At 36.3% G+C, this 19,758-nt stretch overlaps 1 protein-coding gene and 1 non-coding gene across 5 annotated transcripts; both read right to left on the reverse strand.

Annotated features, from left to right (window-relative positions):
* Window positions 1-94: 94 nt before the first annotated feature.
* Window positions 95-16,981, reverse strand: LOC103696404 (protein PEP-RELATED DEVELOPMENT ARRESTED 1 homolog, chloroplastic-like). 4 transcript variants are annotated; one of them, XM_088719741.1, is made up of 8 exons: window positions 16,872-16,981; window positions 16,608-16,764; window positions 11,051-11,119; window positions 10,773-10,934; window positions 1,146-1,291; window positions 843-908; window positions 591-650; window positions 95-498 (listed from the first exon to the last, which is right to left on the reverse strand). In XM_088719741.1, the coding sequence occupies exons 5-8, from the start codon at window positions 1,188-1,190 to the stop codon at window positions 415-417; spliced, it is 255 nt and encodes an 84-aa protein (XP_088575867.1). In that variant the 5' UTR covers window positions 1,191-1,291; window positions 10,773-10,934; window positions 11,051-11,119; window positions 16,608-16,764; window positions 16,872-16,981; the 3' UTR covers window positions 95-414. The 4 variants fall into 4 exon arrangements, with proteins under 4 accessions (XP_088575867.1, XP_088575868.1, XP_088575869.1 ...); XM_088719743.2 differs by lacking the exons at window positions 10,773-10,934; window positions 11,051-11,119; window positions 16,608-16,764; window positions 16,872-16,981 and adding an exon at window positions 8,802-8,939 and having other exon boundaries at window positions 269-498; XM_088719744.2 differs by lacking the exons at window positions 10,773-10,934; window positions 11,051-11,119; window positions 16,608-16,764; window positions 16,872-16,981 and adding an exon at window positions 7,966-8,084 and having other exon boundaries at window positions 269-498.
* TRNAK-UUU (transfer RNA lysine (anticodon UUU)) lies at window positions 16,917-16,989 on the reverse strand. Its single transcript has one exon. It is a non-coding gene; the product is annotated as a tRNA-Lys (tRNA).
* Window positions 16,990-19,758: the final 2,769 nt, after the last annotated feature.

The following is a 19,758-nucleotide window of genomic DNA, read 5'->3' on the forward strand; positions in this document are numbered from 1 at the left end:
GTCGCAACTGCAAGTTGAAAAGGAGCAAGGAGCAGTGAACCAAGTAAGAATATTAGGTAAAACAAACTGTCCAAGCACAGAATACTTCATACAGTGATCTTTGAATTTGATATGGAATTTATTGACCAGGAGATTGCAATGAAGATTCACAAGAAGATGCACGATCCAAAAGCAGGGGACTAGTCATACTACCCAAAGGCACCCAAGACCCATTCTGTCTCATGCCCATATAGCCATGAAAAAAAATAAATAAAATCAACCGTGCTTCCATTAGACAATGTTTCACTTCTTTTTATCTTGGTCATCATAGCTTCTTAACCCTGAGAAATGCCCGTTTTGGTGATATTTGAAGTTGCATGCTGTGGACCTTGGTTCGAGGAATAAGCTTTGTGCTTACTTCCAACTTTGGCAAAATCAAAGAGCAAAGGCATTCTCAGAATCTGCTCCCAGAACTAAAAAGGCCATCTCTGGAAGAATTTGAAGGGTCTTCTCATGAATCTGGGGAGGAGAGGTAAATGCTCTCAGTTATATTTTATTAAAAAAAATCTTGATATATGTGATTGTAACAGTAAGGAAGGTAGAGCAATTACCCATTCTAAATGTTGAGCTGCAATACCAGATGCATTCTCTGCACAAATTCCTCCCAAAACCTAACATGCCACGAAAAGAAATGAGAGTGCCAGTTTCTATACATGTTCTGCATATCAGTATCTAGAGTATGCTCACATTTAAAGTTTATCTGAAGAACATTTGATTTATTTGTCACCTTAAATTGTCAACCAGACAATGTCACAAGATAAAAATTTGATTTTAAGATCATGAACCCAACGATGAGCGAATACCTTGCAAACAGTCTCTAGGAAGATTCCAGGATGAACACGACGCCGCTTTTGGCCTGTAACACTACCCTGAGAAAACCAAGGGTTGTTAATATTCAAGAATATTTTGTTGCCTATGACATTGACGCTACCTTATACTGTGACGCTGCCCAAATGCATCTTTCCAAAAATTTCGATAATTTCCTCGGTTTCTTCACTGCCGACTCAGATTCTTATCTTTTAGAGGAATCTATAGGGGTGGCATATAAATATTCCTAATAACCACAAGCACCAGGGATTTGGAGCATCAAGCAAATAAAAACTCACCCTAGCTGCTATTTTACTCTGCGTTGTTAGGATCTTCATCTTCATTGTTCAAGCTGTCTGCACTTCCATCTTTCCCATGCATCACTCATCATTTTTTGGACAGTTTTTCCGTGTCTCAGAGCAACTAGCTTGCTCAAGAAGTTCACCTGCAACTCCATTAGATAGATTTTATGAAAAATATTCATTACATGGCTTCATAACATAAAATGAGACGAACAAGAAAAAAGAGTTAAGAGGCATGAGGAAAAGGTTCAAGTTAAACAGTTATCAGAAAACATTTAGAAATTGTGGATTCCTGTAATAAAATAATTTGGAAGAGATTAGAACCTTAGGTCATAAATGCATTATGGACAGAGATAATTAATCTCATCAACTTAGTTGATTGGTAAAAGCAAACAACATACACTGTTAAATAGAATGTACAAATTCTGAAAAGAAAATTTGATGTTTCTGAAACTTTGCTGTCTCTTGCCAACAGAAAAAGCAAAAAAAGAGGGAAAAATCCTGCCATGTCATTCCACAAATCCCCATTTTCCTCAATGACCATTAAATCAATGTTTTCTGACTTGACATGGTTTGGTATTATACAAACAAAGTACTGAAGGAACTGAGATGAAGAAAGATCTGAGATTTGGACATATTGTTCATTACCAGAGTCAGGATCAGGATGCCAACGGTTTGGGAAGCTTCCTTCTAACGTGGAAGAGAAAAAAGTTGGATTAGTATTGAAGCAGAAAACCTATGAAGTCCTGGATGGTTTCCCTTCTTATTTTATGAAATCTGCTTACAAGCGTGTTTGAGGAGTTCTATGAAGGTAATTTCCAGGTGCATAGGTCAAATTTAAATTTTGCTGATACCTAGAAACAAAATGGTAGGCTGCGTGGGGAAATTCAGACACATAAGCTTGTTTAATTGAGTTTTCAGGATCACTGCCAAGGTTTTGAAGCATGAATTTTTTGGGATCATCATCTATGGTATGCTAAGGATGCATGCTTTTATTCTTCCAGATGGACTGGGACTTAAAACTGCCGATTTGCTACTTCCACAGAATATTTGGGCAAAGGATCTAACCTTAGATACTCCCACAAATATTTAAATAAGCCTCAGGAGAGAAAAGGATTTGGTTATGATGTCAAACTGTAAGTCGTCATTTTGCCACTCAAGGGTGTTAACTGGCTTATTTGGTAAAGTCATTGGGTGTTGGTAGTAACCTGGGTTCAAATCTCACTCTCACCCGATCTTGGCTGGGCTTCCAACCTATCCTAGTTCTCAAAGAAAAAGAAAAAAAAAGGGAGAAAAAGAAAAGAAAAAAAAAAGAGGCATGTCAAACTGCTGCTTGATAGTTTGGGTATGCCTACCCACGCTGAGAGTTATATCAAACTGCCTTTAAGCTTTTTCCCTTTTTTTCCTTTTGATAGAAAAGATGGCTTTGCCATCAACAATCACCAAAATTATGATCAAAAGTATAGGTGAGTTACAATGGAGGAGATAGGGAGTACCCAACAAAGAGAGAGTTGTAGTTTGCTGATCATCTTCAGTGCCTTCTCACGTACTTTTCACTTAAGACTACGACCAAAGCCAAACTGAAAAAGCACATTCTTCTTTTAATTTCTCCTACTTCTATTTTGCTGACAGTAAAGGCCTCGCATAGTGCTTAAGCTAGATGTGGTTGATGCATAAAAGCAAAACAAGCTATTAGAGGTGACTAATTTCCCATCTCATTTGGGGCGGAAAATAAATTGACATCTCAATGCTGTTTCTGTTTTAATTTAGGCCCCTCAAATACAGCATTGCTTTTTGTCCGTTTCAGTGGTTTTGCTCCAAGTCCCAAAGTATTGGTCAATAAAGCAACTCCAATCAACTAAGCCTTAACCGCAAACTATTTGGGATCAATTACAAGAATTCTTTCCTTCTACATGTATCGGATCACTCCTTCATACTAGTGCAACTCTCAATCATGATGAGTCCAAATTATCTAAGTCATCCTTCTTTCAGTTTGTCCTCAATTGGTGTTACCTCTATGTTTTTTATAAAAGACTTCATTTTTAGTCTATCTTTTCTTGTATTACCACACATCCATCTCAATATTCTCATTTCAGCCAATTTCACCTTTATTTACATATTGCTTTCTAACTATCTAACATTCTGTACCAAAAAGTATAGCTGGTCGTTTGCTGTCCTATAATTTTTTTCCTCAATTATGATCGCATTCTAGTTGTACTTCTCTATTTTATCTACCCTGCTTTAATCCTATAGATAACATCCTCTTCAAACTCTTCTTCTTTTATGAATAATTGATCCTTAAAACTGAAAATAATCACTCTTAAAAACTTCGTGATCCTCAATTTTCACTCCACCATCTCTATTTCTAATTTTACTAAAATTGTATTCCATATATTCTATCTTGATCCTACTAAACCTAAAATCCTTAGATTTTAATGCATCTCCTCCATAATTTCAACTTACGATTAACTCCAACCTTAGTTTCAGTTACTAATACTATATCATCCGCAAATAACATGCACCAAGGAATATCATCCTACATATGCCTAACATGCTCACTTATAACTAATGCAAAAAGGTAACGGTCTGGAGCAGATCCTTGCTGTAAACCTATGATGATTGGAAATTTACTAGTATTATCACCAGTAGTTCTTATACTAAACCAATCCATTATACATGTCTTCAATCACATTAATATTAGGAGTGGCAATCGGATCAGGTTGGACCAAATACTGGAGGTCAGATAAGGTTACACAAAAATTTATCAACCCGAACCCCACATATTTATAAAATAGGTCAAAAATCCGGACCCGAACATAATCATTTTATTAAACTGGTAATCTACCATGATGCATAACATGATGAATCATGGTATGCTAAATCAGCCCGTATCGGCCAATTCAGCCCATACTGGACCGGTCTGTTCCCTGACCAGTCCGGTTTGGCTGTGGAAAACGGTTACGGCTCCTTCAAGGCCAGAACTGAGCGGTAAATCCACTGTACCGGTCCGGACCGGTTCGCACCGGTACAAGCCTGATACCGGGCAAAGCGGACCGGTTCGCACCGGTACAAGCCTGATACCCGGGCAAAGCGGACCGGTTCGCACCGAAGTAGCGCGCCCGCGCGCGGTTCTTCGTGCTGAGCAGCACGCCCGCGGGGGCGTACAGTGGGAACCGCGCCCACGCGCAGTTTCCACGCACGAATCCGCCTGCGCGCCCGCGCAAGGTCCCTGCGCGGGGCCTTTAATGCCACAAAGTGGCATTTAAGCCACTCTGTGGCATCTAACACGGGCGCGTGCACGCCCACGGACTTTTTTTCCTTCCGCGATGCATCTCTATTTGCCGATTTGGTACCGGTTCAAACCGATCTGAACTGGTACCATACCGGTCTAGTAAGCGACCGGTACGCCTACCGATTCCGATACGGCGTACCTTGGGATGAATTGAGTCAAATGGGTTAAATGACTTCAGCATTGGCATCCCTAATTAATATAGATAATGAAAACTCGTTTCTTTTCTAACTTCCATCATAAAACTTCTTCAAAATACTCTATCATATACTTTCTCTAAATTAATGAAAATCATATAAAGATCTTTTCTCTTTTATTTGTGTTTCTCCATTAACCTTCAAAAGAAAAAAATAGCTTCCATAGTCGACCTTCCTAGCACAAAACTAAATTGATTCTCTAAACTTTTTGTCACACCTCAATCCATAATCATCCTCTCCCAAAGTTTCACAGTATGGCTCATGAGTTTAATACCACGATAGTTAGAATAATTTTGAATATCACCTTTCTTCTTATAAATTGGTATGATAGTACTCTTCCTCCATTCATCAGACACGTTCTTGGTTTTTAAGATCTTATTAAACAAATTAGTCAAACAAATTACTCCCATATCATCTAAATGCTTCCAAACCTCTATAGGGATTTTTCCAAGTCTAACCATTTTTTTCTATTTTTATCTTTTTCATAGCCTTCATTTTTTATCTTAGATACTCCAATTCTACATGCATACTTAGTATTTTTATCCTTAACGGAACTAATAAGGCATCCTAAATCGTTTACATAAACAACTTATCAAAATAACTCCTCCATCATTCTGTGATCTCGTCCTCCTTAACCAAAACTTTTAGATTTTGTTCTTTGATGCATTTAACTTGAGTCAAGTCTCTAGTTTTCCATTCTCTTAATCTTCCAATCTTATAGATATTTATCTCCCTATCTTAAATTTCTAACTTGTGATATAACTTCGAATATGCTTTGAATCTAGTATTTAGTACCGCCTTCTTAACTTCCTTCTAAGCCATCTTATAGTTTTATATGCTTCTCCATTTCTACATTTAAATAATCTTCTATAGCACTTTCTTTTAGCCTTAACTGTTAACTGAACTTTCTCATTCACCACCAAGTTTCCCTATTGAATGGCCCTTTTCCCTTTCGTTCTCCTAATATCTCTATAACCATTTTCTTAATATTGTTAGACATGGTTTTGATTTCCCTCTAGTCCCCATTTTCTTTCCTTCAACATTCCATTCTTGAAAGTTATTTGTTTCTCTTCTCGCATATTTCACCACTTAGTCCTCGGGTTCCTATTTTCTTTAGTCCTTCTCTTCTATTTTCGAAAACAAACATTGAAAACTACCAATCTTTGTTGGCTAGTTAAACTCTCATCTAGTATAATTTTACAATCTTTACACAAAACTCGATCAATATTTCTAGCAAGCAGAAAATCTGTTTGGCTAGTATTATATTCACTTTTGAAACACCAAGTGAAAATCCTTCTTGTTAAAGCAAGAGTTAGCTAATACTAGGTCATATACCATCATGAACACAAAAATGGCATTTCCTTCCTAGTTTCTATCTCCGAAACAGTAATCTCCATGCACCCTTTCAAAATCTAAATCATATTTTCCCATGTGCCCAATCAAATTTCCTGTAATAAATACTCTACTAGGAATCTCTTGTATTAGTTCATCCATGTCCTCCCAAAAGTGTTGCTTTGTAGCACATCCAATCCAAAGTGATGCTTTGGTCAATAAAGGGAAATCTAAAAAAATCAAAAGAAACATAGAAAAGTGAAATAAATCAAGGCAAGTTATCTATAATTATTTTGTTGTATTTGAATTATTTGGGACCATGTATGTCTAGTTTGAGTAAATGAGCACAATCCTTCAATGCACATTATGTTTATCTATACAATGGTTTTATGTATAAGACACATGCCTAAAAATTTAATAGAATATACATAAAGCAAGAACAAAGGACTTTTTCTATTTTGTGAATATCTCAAAGAGGCAATGAAAATCTAGAGGCTTTTTGGATGATGATTTAGAATTTCACTCATTCTTAAGAAATAGCATGATAAACCATGTTTCAGAACCTAATGGTGAGTCATGAGAACAAAAGTGATTTGCTCAGTCCTTTGGATCTAGTCATAAATAAGCAATTTCATTCACTAAATCCATCACAATGTAAAACTCTGTCCATGCTTCAGTAAGGTTGTCAACATATTTTTCAAATACATTAACATTCTAGTTGTCTTACTGACTGATAACTGAAACTTAGGACAACAGCATATATTATCTCTTTAATAGACATGAGACGACAGGCTTATTGATGTATTATATTGCAAGACAGATGTTTAATATAAGCAAAGAATTCAGTTAGTTTTTCTCTTTTTTTTTGTGTGTGCGCACGTGTGTATGTGGAACACGTTATACTCACAAACTAGCAGGATCTTTAGAAACTATTTACAATATGAGTCTTACAACAAGAGGGAAAGGAAAAACTGGGGAAAAAGAAAAGAAACAACAATCTTGCTCAGCTACAGCCTAAACTGACCAAAACCTGCTTGAATGACTGAAATCAGAGAAAGTCAAAACTGAAATTCTAGTCACTTTTGGACCAGTTTCGGTTAAAAATTAAAACCTTGGAAAGGATGCTGGCTGATTAGAACAAAAGATACCGTCTCTAAGTGGAAGAAAAACTCTAACTAAATATCAATCAACAAAAGATATTGTCTCTAAGTGGAAGGAAAACTCTAATTAAATATCAATCAACAATGTCCTCAACCCATACATATTTGTCTTTACTTGTCCGTATTTTAAGAAATTTATTATAAAAAAAAGGGATCTGCAAGGACATTATTTAGTTAGTTGAAAGCATGCAAATGGAAGAGTATTGGGGGCTTCATCTGGTTCATACAAAGGGCATGTGTTTGCTATTCCTGCAAAATGGGTTGGAGACTTCTTTCTAAGTGGTGATTTTTGAGCATGTAAAATTTGAAAAGATTATAAACAAGTATAACTAATTCTCTCTAGCCAGAAAAAGATTTAGGACAAGGATTTCAGTTTTCAGCAGAAAGTTCCTGAGACAGGGAACAACATTCAAGGTACTATCGGGGTTTGTGCTTGTTATGTGTTGAAACATCTCGAGTCATGTCCAGCACCTTTAATTGGGACTAGCTATCTGGGTAGGAGACATGTTCTTGTACCCAAGAGAAAATTAATTGGATCTTTCTCTTTTGAGCATGTGAGAGAACAGACGTGTGAGTTGTCAGGTTTCCTTGTGTTTTGTACCATCAAGTCTGTGTGAACAACTTGGAGGAAAAAAATATGAAGAGAATGGCATCATGATGGAACCGAGATATCTTTAAGTGAGGGATATGGAAACATAGAAATTCTAACATACGGTGAGGTGGCCACATGACTAATATTTCATAGGCAAAAGCCAACTGAGATGACTAAAAAAATCGATAGAAGATATTAGAAGGGAAACCACGAAGAGCTGTGATTAAGCAAGATGTGGGCACTCAACTTGTTCCTGGGGACGATACTGCGGAACCTAGGGGATCAGCTGTTTGGCTCTTATATGTGGGGTTTGGCATTGTTTTGCTCTGCTGTGGTTCTGCTTCTGTATATGAGATGATCTGCTGTGGATCGGTGCACATTCTTTTATAAACAAAAAAAGGGACGTTCATCACTTTTGTTCAGTGATTTGTTCCTCTAATTGTTTCTCAAATCTCATCTTTGGCTAGGTTCTTGCTCCCCAACTTTCAGCCCAGGGAGAAAAGAAAAACCACAGAATCTATAAAATTCAAAGGTCCTTGTCTCTGCAGATATTCTCCAAATTGCTTGGTAGCATTTTGGCTGCATAAAATAAAACACCAACTTTATAACATACTAATTTTATTTATCAGAACAAAAAGAAAATATAAAGATATTTATTTGCACAAAATCCCTATATTAGCCTTAATTCCTCATTTTGGTTGCAAGAAGAAAAGGCTAAGTGATTTTATTTGTTTCAAAACTCACGGTGATGATAAGGAAGTCTCCTGAACATTCTTCATATAAATGAAAGGATGAGAATATCTTTGTTGACATTTAAAACTTCTTTGCACAACAATAGGTAGTGGGTAGTAAAGCCAAAATCTTCACAAGTAATTGCAGCTGCATGTGTAAATTTGACATGTAATCTATGAAATTATCAAAGGTATGTTATGAAATGCAATTTATTTGCCAAAAAACATAGTATTTGAGACTATTGAACCATTGTATTTGTTCAGTTGGAAGATTGTTTCTTGCACCCAAAACACCACCCATAACTTTTGCAAGTTTAACGTCAGAAGAATATACGAGGGAATAGAAACAGACCACTGCCTGGGATGGGATGGTGTACTAAAATTATGATCATTTCTTTCATCTAATATTCCACCACCCATCATAGTCTGAGCTTCCTCTCTGATCAAAGCAATTCTCGCAAGCAGGTTCCGATCAGGAACAGTAGGCCTAGATACCATTGTCTATAGAGACATAGAAGCAATCAGAAACTAGCAGAAAATCTTCCCACAGAAGAATCATTAGACCATTTAAAAATGACAATTAATATTTTGCAGCTTCTCTAACAATTTTTATCAAAAATACTATCTTTCCTCCAATACTGCTTCGATGAACAAAAGGAAATGAGAAGAAAACCAATGTAACAGAGGAAGATACTAGATAATAAATTGAGTTGGGAATACTCAGTGTACTCATGAAATTTAGAATTCAAGCATTCGAAGTAATTTTCGAGCATCATAAATGTGAAATCAATTTGATTAAACATTTGAGGGAAAAATTGCCATTCAAAACTGTTCGAGCAATGCTTGATGTTTCTGTTATGGTGTAATGTAAATGTAGTCTTAAGAACCTCAGGCCTGCCAGGATCCTTACAATTCAATTGATCCCAAGATGTTTTTTCTTTTTTAGTTCAGAAAACCATCCAAAAAGAAATGCGAGTTTGGCTGGATCCCAACTCCCAACCTGTTCCAGATGCATAAAATATTATGTCCAAAAATGCCATCTTGGGTGCATGCAATATTATTGATGGATAATCCTAAGAACTTGAAAGTAGAAACTAGAAACAATATTTTATTCATCTGTTGACAGTAGGTAAAGTCTGCGCTGGGCTCCTTCATTGGTGGAAAAGCTTTGGTCAGTGTTCTTTCCACAACTTCTAAAAACCATATCTGATTGTCATGTACCATGTTCAGTTTGGCCAAGGTCATCCTCATCTGGTCAACAGGTCAGCTTGATTGAGCCCTCTCTATGTTAAGGTCGAAAAAAGGATCCCATGAAGAAGACTTAGGGCAGGCAAAGGGAGTATGTGATCCTTCCAGCCAAGGAACAATACATCAGTGTGGAGAAAAATAACATTTCTGAAGAATTTCGCATGCTAGTATATCTCATTCCATGCCCCTCAAGGCACCATTTGATTTTAAACATTCATTGCAGAACTATGAGCACAAGAAGCTCAAATCTGAGATCCAACAAAGCACATTGTATTCAGTACAGCCACCATCTTGTCGAGTGCCAACAGTGAAGCCAATTTAGTGGAGAAACCAGAGACAAGCAATCTCAGTCCCACCAAGTAGCCAATTTGGAAATCCGGGAGGCTCATGTTTGACCTAGAAGAAGGAAAATTATGTGGTTGTAGAAATGGTGGCTGTACTGAATACAATGTGCTTTGTAGGCCTAGCCTAAGCCAACTGGTCAGAAACTCCTGCCCAAGCACACCTAAGATTAACAAAATGGGTCAGGTTGCATATAGTTTGCCAAGTCTAATTGTCATGTCTTAGTTGAGTCATATCCTATATCTTCAAGATTTATCATATATGCATCCACATTCTATCACACGTATATTTATCCATGTCCAAGCTTTATAGGTGCTTAGCAACTTTTCTATGACCTCCATATGTTTTAATCATAAGTGCAAGCATGTAATACTATAGTATATTTATATGGAAAATCAGTGCTATTATACTACAGAGACATATTATAAGCATAGCCCTCAGTTAAATTACCAAGAGGCTTATAATTTTGATTGCTGCAGCAAGAAAATCCAAAACGCATTCTATACATGTTTATGGTCAGGAGTTGTCATAGGATGCTGTATCAAGCCTGTACCCAAGTATGTGCCTAAATTTTGCAAGGGTGCTATACTTCGACTATGCTTTACAGTTGACACGCAACTATCAAATATTAATATTCTAAGATAGCTAGGAGGAAAATTGATTTTCTTGGTCCAAACCCAATTTATAAAATAAAAAACATGCACATACTCTTACATCCTCAAGCCTTACATACATCATCAGCCCCGTTAGCAATATCATTAAGATTTGCACTTGGAAGTTGAACTTTAACATCGTTCTCTCTTTTAAACACACCACCACCTGCAGCAATTCAGCGTAGTAATTCATGTCTGCTTTCCTTTTGAGGAATCTGACAAAGAAGGCCAATCACATAAACCTGTTTCGAAAAAAAAGATGGTAGCACAGGAAATTCAATAGAAAGTCATGTTGGAAGTTCTCCTTAATTTTCAGAACTATAATCAGGAATTTTCTACAACATGTTGAGAAGCTTACACGTGGAGCACACTTTCTGGTGAGATGGTCTAATGCTGTTTGCTCGATCACTTCCAAAAGTGACTTGCACTGGACACATAAGACAATGTCAATGTGATAAGTTTAAGACTACAGAATTACAGAAAGAATCAATTAGTTAAATAAGCATAGGGAAAGCAGAATGTAAGGCCCAAACAAAAATATTGTATTTAAACAACAAACAACTTGACTGAAGACTGCTAACATAGCTATTGAAAGTTGACAGGGAACTCCAAGGATGTAAAAAAAAAAAACATGTTTAATTGGTTCATATTTAATGAAGTTCATAAAACTGGTGTCAGAATACACTTCCTCTAGATTTAACACGTCTGACATGAATTTACTAACTTTTCAATGTGATGGGAAGATTAGAATGCCAGAGCATCACCATGAATATCAAATATGAATTTTAAGATGCATTGATGATGCAGGCATATGATATTGGTGCAGAACAGCTAAATACAATTGATCAATAGTCAGTGTCAGGGATAATGAAAGGACATCTTATCAAAACAACCTTTGCCAATTTTCAGGAAAGGTATATGGCAGTAGCCACAGTTTCTAGTCACAAAATAATAGGAGAAATTGAAAAAAAATTATCAAAGAAATACAAGATAAAATCATTTCAAAAATGATTTCCATTTTATCAACACATTTATATTATGGAGTTACATCACAATCCACTCAGAATACAGTGATAATTGCATTTAATTTTCAACAAGGTTCATTTAGTAACTCAACTAATCTAACTTTAAGACTTACCAAGAGTTCATTTACTGACTTCTTGACTTGCTGACTGACACAAGATTAATGATTTCACTTGATAAAGTAAAAATGCAGAGTAAATGAGGGAAAAAGAAGATGAGACAATGTTCAAGAGGCTGGGCTGATCAGCTGGGCCTAACATGGCAATGTAAGATTGGATAATGTAAAGTTCTCCAAAGTTTAATAGGGAATCAGGACCGTGAAAACCAAAACTAATGGTTACTGAAATCAAAACCTAATCTACATTTGAGTTAAGGTGTATAGGATGATGTCTTCCCATAATTATAATGGTGACTGAGGAAAGGGAATAGGTGTGGAATTGCTTGGGTTATGGTGGGCTCTTTTAATGGGTAATAGGTTTATTGCAACTTTATTCCTGATTCAAATTTGGCTTATGATTGAATCTTGAAGGCTCATTTTAAAAAAAAAGAGTGAGAAAGAGAGAGAAACTATGTTAGAAAGACGGTATAGAGGCTAGGGTTTATTATCTTAGGATTTTAGCGAGATTGAGATGAGAATGAACAAACCCTTGTTTCTCAAACTAGTATGAAAGTAAATAGAAGCCTCTCGAGTTAATTCAACCTTATTTTCTTCAGGAAAAATGATTCCACAATGAAATATAAGGAGGATCAGTACCTTGACTTGAGAGAACTTGGATCCGAAGCATCATAAGGATCCAATCCTATGCATTGGAAATCCCCGTCCAAAATATGCATACTAGAAAAGAAACGATGATATAGAATCCCTTGTTGAGATGCTTTGATTCTGTAATTCAAAAACTGTGGAACAGAAGGCGATTTCATTGCTTATTTTTTGTGTCTCATCTACATGAGGGGCACAATAGATGGTCAAATCTTCCATATGAAAGGTAATGCTAATGTTAAGAACCTAAATGATCCCAAAAAATGAGCATTGGTAATCAGCTTCTTCAGAAAGGTTAAGAACTATAAGAATGAAATTATTAATATTTTCGCTTAAATCTTTTTTACCAAAAGCAAACCATGATGACATCTCCTAAATGAAATCAACAGACGTTCAATGAACATCAGCCCTTGCTTTATAACTTTCTTTCCCAAAGGCCGTCATTTGCTCATCTCTTCATGAATATCTTGCGAGTTACATGCAGAAGAGTTTGTGTCATCAATGATTTGATCGAATGATATGAATCAGATTCCAATAACACCTTGAAAGGAGGAATCCCCATGGACCTATTCACTGACAAAACATTGCGGGAAAACTTAGTCATAGAACTAATTTGATCCCACGAAAAGACATGGCATTCAACAGTTCACCCTAGTCATCCATTTGTCATGCACTATGCATCATCAACTGAGGTTTGCTATTTATTACTTACTGCATTCACTTAAAACAATTTACAAACCACACATCCCTGTTCAAAACAGTTATCTGACAGAGCAATAGCTCTTTGAAGCATTAACTAATCCTTCAGGGAGAATCAGTTCACCACAACATAAGAAATCACATAGGCAAACAGATTTGGTAACTTAATCAATGAAGTCACACTTGCTAGGGCATGAGTATAGAAGCCCATATGATGATGTTTTATTCCCTTGGCTAGATACCATATCTTATCAAGGAGTCAAAATCCATATGATACTAAACACCCCCATCCCCCCATCAATGGCTAAATTTGCAATATTGATTTAGTGTGACCATATCACTTTTAAACCAAGACAAGCAAATCTATCTACAATAATAATAGTCTACTCCACATTTTGATCAAGTGTCCTTCTAAGTCTCCAAAAGTCTCAATCCTCAAATAGCCTTCTTGAGACCAAACCATCAACCAGTTGGACCCATCATATATTGGAGTGCTGACATGGGTGGAGATGGATGTTTTCTTTTGGGGGGGTAAGTCGGCCTCTCACTGCGTGGAGACGGATGTTTGCTATGTCATTCCATCAAAGGAAAAGAAAGAAACCTTACTTCCAAATTGTGAGGAGAATTGTAAAGAGATATCATCTGCTTTGTGCCTATCAATTTAAGGTGCTGAGCTCCGGGGTGGCAAAAACTTACCTGACCAAGTTGGGCTTCAGTTGAGATCAACTATAGGTCAAATTTCTTCCCATGGATTTTAAACAGGTGTAGGTCAGATCTTTGACTAGACTCAAGTCATGAAAGTAGAGATTTATCTAGGTGGGGTCAGGTCAAATCCTGACCAAAGGATAAGATTTTTAATAGCGATTAGTTTCTTTTAATCAGTCAAAATGCAGGTTCCCCCCTCTCTGTTGCATGGTAATTCAGCATTAAGTTGAATTGGAATGGATTCCATCCAGTCGTGTCGAGGTTGGACTAGATATTTATCTACGTGGGGTAAAGTCATGCCAATGGGGTAAGGTTTCCAAGAGTGATTAGTCTCTTTTAAGCGTCAAAATGGAGATTCCCCACTTCTGTTGCATGGTTATTCAACATTAACTTAAATTATAGAGGATTGCATCCAATCATGTCAAGATTGGATCATGTAGAGTATGGTATAGGTCAGTCAGGTTGGATTCTGGGAGTTGACTTATGGCTGGATATGGCTCAAAGAATCCAAACAAACCTTCCCTGACAAGCCCCGTCAATGTTTCACACATTAACAAGTCAATATTTTGTGTGTTATTGTTTTAGATTGATCCAAACCAACTCACCACCCCTAGGTGGTCTACATCAAATGACTCTGCAACTTTCTTGGATGCAATGTGATGATAGACCTTCACAACAAGGTTTAGATACCAGAGTCAAAACCTGTACCTTTTTTCATCGAAATGGTACAATACCTATACTGATGGTAAGTACCGAAGCTGACAGCTTAAAGAAAATATGAAAAGTCATTGGTACCGACCAGTATGGTTAGTACAGTATCACAAGTTATGCACCAATACAGAACCTGGTATGCACCAATACAAATGCCTGTACATAGTGGTACAGCAGGTTTCAACATTGCAGCATCCATATAGGTGCTGGTTTTGCATCAAAACAGTATAAACTGGTGTTATTATCCCGTTCTAGTGGTTTTTGAAACTATGCTTCAAAATGTAGCGGGCAACATCAATGACTTCACATAAGGACTTTTCAAGTTTTGTTCCACAATAACGTCCCTAATATGGTCTCTCTTCAAGCAGCATTCAAATAAACATCCGTAGTAAGCTGCAAAGCATACAAATTTCTCATCCTTTTTTAGTTTACAAGTTTCTTGATGTTGAAATTCATCGATAGCCATTTTTTTGCAGCAATTATGCAGCAATTAGTGGTTTAAACTCTTTAATGATCTTCATCTTATCTTCCTAAAATCTTATCAATAATAATCTTATTATAAACTGGTTGGTAGATTTGATTGACGAACTTTTCTCTTTCACAAAAAAGGCAATATAGAATCAGCGTTAGAATCACTTCTAACTGCACTTCACAATGGTTCCCGGTGCAGCAAACTACCTAACTGATCTAGTTAAAATTTTAATAAACCATTCCTGCCTACAAAATGCATTCATCTCAGCATCATGACACATAGGCACATAATTACCCAGAAAGGATTTGCTAGAGATGGCAGACAATTGTTGACAGCATGTTAAACCTTTACCTTTATCATACTAACTAGAAATGAAAGCTAAGTTCCTTCACAATAAAACTTCATCATCTTCCCTAACTAGAAATATTTACATGATCTGGTTTTCTTCAAAAATAATTTAGGATGAGTCATTCATATTCTTTAATCATATTCATGAGACTGCAAGGATATATCAAGATTACAAACATCTTATATATGGAAGATAATGGCTTAGACTAACGTCAAAATCCGGAATTTCAAGATGGTTAAGCGATCTCCACTACAAGACTTTGAATATAAAGGTCTGGATTTTGTTGTTTTACATTATAAGGCTCTTGTTTGGCACCATGGCTTCTAATTTGTTCAAACTTCATCTTCAACATATAAAGTCAAAACACAAATAGTTGAGAAGGCTGGATTGTTACAGTTGATTTGATTATAATTACATCCTCCTCTAAACATGCAAAGGTTGCTTCCAGACTGGATTTTTCCAATTCAACACTTTGTCAGTCCTCTTTATGCAACGGTATGATAGATCTTAAACTAGTGAATTGTTTAACATGCTTTAATAGCAATTAGCTATATGAACTTTTATTTGATAGGAATAAAGATGACATAGTTCTAAATTGTAATGTTGTCGATGAGAAAGAAAATGGTACGGCTGCATGGGAAAGAAAATATAATTGAAAAATGCAGCCTTCAATAAGTGTAAAAAAATTATAAAAAACAATTTCTTAAGTTATTAATGAAAATGTATGGAGTATCAATATCATTAAGTTAGAGAAATATAAAACATTCTGTCCATCAAAGAACTACAATGTGGTAGTACATGGGTTTAAGCAAACTCAAGGAGTAAGGAAGTACTAAAGAGGCAAGGACCACAGGATGTAAGATATTAATTTTTCTGATCTTTTTGCTCTTGTTTGGTGAAATATTATGTTTGCAGCTCTTTCTAGATTTCTTCTTCTGGTGTTTATTTGATGGATTATTGGAGAAGCTGTAGACGTTGTCCAAAACAAGGACCAGTGATGGAAAATCAATTGAGATCGTTTAGACATGCGCAACGAAAAGAAGGTTCCAGAAAGAAGAGGTACTTTAGTTTTAGGCTGCAGAACAATGCGACTGTACTAGAGGGGAAAAAACGAGCAAAATAAAGCAAAATAAAATGCTGCAGAAAATGACTAAGTCATCATGAAATGGTATTAAGCGACGCATTCTATCAGTAACCTTGTCATCGTAATCGTTGTCGACAATCTCGATCATGTAAACAATGAGCATCACGAATCCAGAGTCCATCTCGTCGACCCTCTTTCCTGATAACCCCCTGAGCCGCTATCTCCACCGCCACCCTCTCTGACGACTCGTCCAACTCCATGTCCTCCAACTGCGCCACCAACCATCAAACTCAACAAAGAAAAGCACATAAAAAAAAAACGAGATAAAAAGAAGAAGAGAATGGAGCTTTGGGCTGGGAGAGAGGCAGAGAGTTACTGATGGGAAAAATTTTAGAGTGCGCCATAGATTTTCTAAATTTTACGCCGTCTGTGGGAATCGAACCCACGACCACATGGTTAAAAGCCATGCGCTCTACCGGCTGAGCTAAGACGGCACGTCGTACGTTTACAATTATTTTATTGTAACTAATTTGTAGATAATCTTTGTTTATATCCTACTAAGGTGGATAAATTATTAAAATCTTACCTCTTTCCAAAAGTAAAAATGCTTCCCCATTAAAACTCCATCAAACTTAACAAAGAAGATATCTCAAGCATTCAAAACCAAATATAGGATTATTTTCGGTTATATTGTAACCACTCTCGTGAATCAGATAATTATTTTCCAAAAACACCATTATCTCTGTTTTCCAGCATTCAGTCATGCTGACATATACTAAATCCATGTCTTTTATTGTGTAAATTTGTACATTGTGCTCATCAGAAAATTATTTTGCGAAAGTATTGGTTAGATTATTGTTAATGCTCCAATTTCATTAACATTTTTTAGGGCATAGATGAATTTTTCATTATGCTAGGGATAGTTGCCATAATGTTATTGTATGTTTGATGCATGTGACTAAGCTATAAAATAGAATTGAATTACACAATTTGCTTTTTTATATATTGTATATAATATCTTTCATCTTATCATATGGATGTATATCCCAATCAGAAAGCTATAAAAATTTCAAAAGTCGGAATAATCTTCTCTCAAGTGCCTCTCATTCTTTATTTGAAGATGAAACACCAACAGTAGATGATGATGCAAAAACTTGAAAAGTGATGCATTCATCCATGATAAAAGGGTTTGCTCCCTCTCAGGACTAGATGGAGATGGTGCCGGAGTGCTTCCATCAGTGAAAACCAAAAGACGATGGACACAAAGTATGGGAAGAAAAAGAGACTTCTACAATAGATAACTACTTGCATTTAGTTTGATATTAGAAATCACTATGATAGGGGCTGCGGCACTTTGGACAGATGATGTAACGGGTGGCAACATCTAGGAGCTTGCAGCAGATGAAGTCATGGCAGACAGATCATAGGAAGCTGAGATGGAAGGATCGTTTGGCTATCATGCTCTTCTGGCCTTGATACCAAATTACAAAGTGAGTTTTGACAATGAACGGTAGCCCACTCTTGGGTTTCTCCTTGATTGGGTATTTATAATGAAATGTTGTTATAGTAAATTACAAAAAAATGTTTGTTACAGGGTAGGTTATAACAAAATGTTGTTACAAATTGGAACCAAGATTACAACACAAAGTCATTATGAGCTAGCTTCTTGGCATGGTTTGAATATTTTCAAATTACTATTGCTTATGATCTGTTGGGTTCATAGGCTCCCATCTAATATGTACGTATGTATGTGTATATGTATGTGTATGTATATGTGTATGTGTGCAAATGTATATGTGTGTATATATGTGTGTGCTTGTATGTATGTCTGTGTATATCTATGTTTATTTGTATGTATGTATGTATCTATGTTTGTGTATTGTTGGTATATATGTATGTGTGTATATTCAAGTAGATCTCTACATGGCTAGACCAAAAATTATGTGATTTGGAGATTCCTAATCTAAACATTAAGTAACAAAAAAATAAAATGCATTATTTCATACTATTTAGAGTTTTCGATTTTTTGGGGCTACATGATGCATAGACTAAATGGTTTCCAAATTATATAACTTGTATATATAGGTAATTTAGAGATAGTAGATCAACAACTCGAATCACTAATATAGTATATCTTACACCCAATCTTGATCTGAACAGATAGGTACATATAGATATTGGTTTGGATCACTAATATAGCATATCTTACATCCAATCTTGATCTGAATGGATATGTATATATAGATATTGGTCTTATTATGTTCGCTAGCAGTTAATACAAAGTTCAACCACTCTTTTGCTTCCTTAAATAACTTTTAATTAATGAAACTTAAAATATTTAAATGTAATTTTAATCTTTGATTTATCATATTGGACGGGTTTTGATATCTCAATCCGAAAACAGTCGCCAAGACATTGGAAAATCTTGGTTGTCTTACTTGCCATTTCAGGATAAGATCTATCATGTCAGTCTAGCTGGATGTAATATATTAAGATTTGAAATCTTGCTGGCAGGTAAATTAGCCAATCTGGCTTATGATAACCAATACAGGTTGGGACTACCAGCCAAGGTCAAGAAGGACAGGATAAAGTTTGCTGCTATAAGCTCCTAGAAGCAAGCGACAACCACATCCATTGACATTCCCGTGTTTAAAATAGCTGATACCTAGAGAGGCTTTCTCGTCATTCGCTCTAATCTTCTGCCCTTTCACGATTACACAAGTGATAAGATAGGACTGGACTTGAGAATGTGAATGAGAGAAGGGCCTGTTGACTTTGGTTTGGTTTACTTTGATTTGGCTTGGGATTTCGAAAAATCCGAGTAAGCAGACCGTTTAGAAAACCAGGAGACACCGTAACTTTCTTGCCATTTTGCAAGACTTCCAAATGTCACGTCGCAGCACAAGACACGTCTGTCTTAAGGTTATATGGTCCACCCACAAATCAAATCATATCGAACAAGTCTCATAAAAAATTGGTAGACTCAAAAACGACCACCACTGCTCAGAACATCAAAAAAAAATCGTTCTTTAATATCAACAAGCAAAGACCCGAACGGAGACGGTAGTATTGATTGATGTGTAAGGACAAAAAGGAGATACAGCAATCAAGCAGAACCACTATTATAACAAAAAGATCACCCATTGAGGACAACTTGCCGATGACTCTCCCCCCCCTCGCTTTCTGGAATAAAGTTTGTGACCACAGGGATGCAGAAACAATGGAAAGACCCACAGTATAGCTGACAATATCCCGATTAATCC

This window comes from Phoenix dactylifera, chromosome 4 (genome assembly GCF_051530095.1).
Source record: "Phoenix dactylifera cultivar Ajwa chromosome 4, Ajwa_hap1_PhDact_Kaust_v1.1, whole genome shotgun sequence".
Lineage (NCBI taxonomy): Eukaryota > Viridiplantae > Streptophyta > Magnoliopsida > Arecales > Arecaceae > Phoenix > Phoenix dactylifera.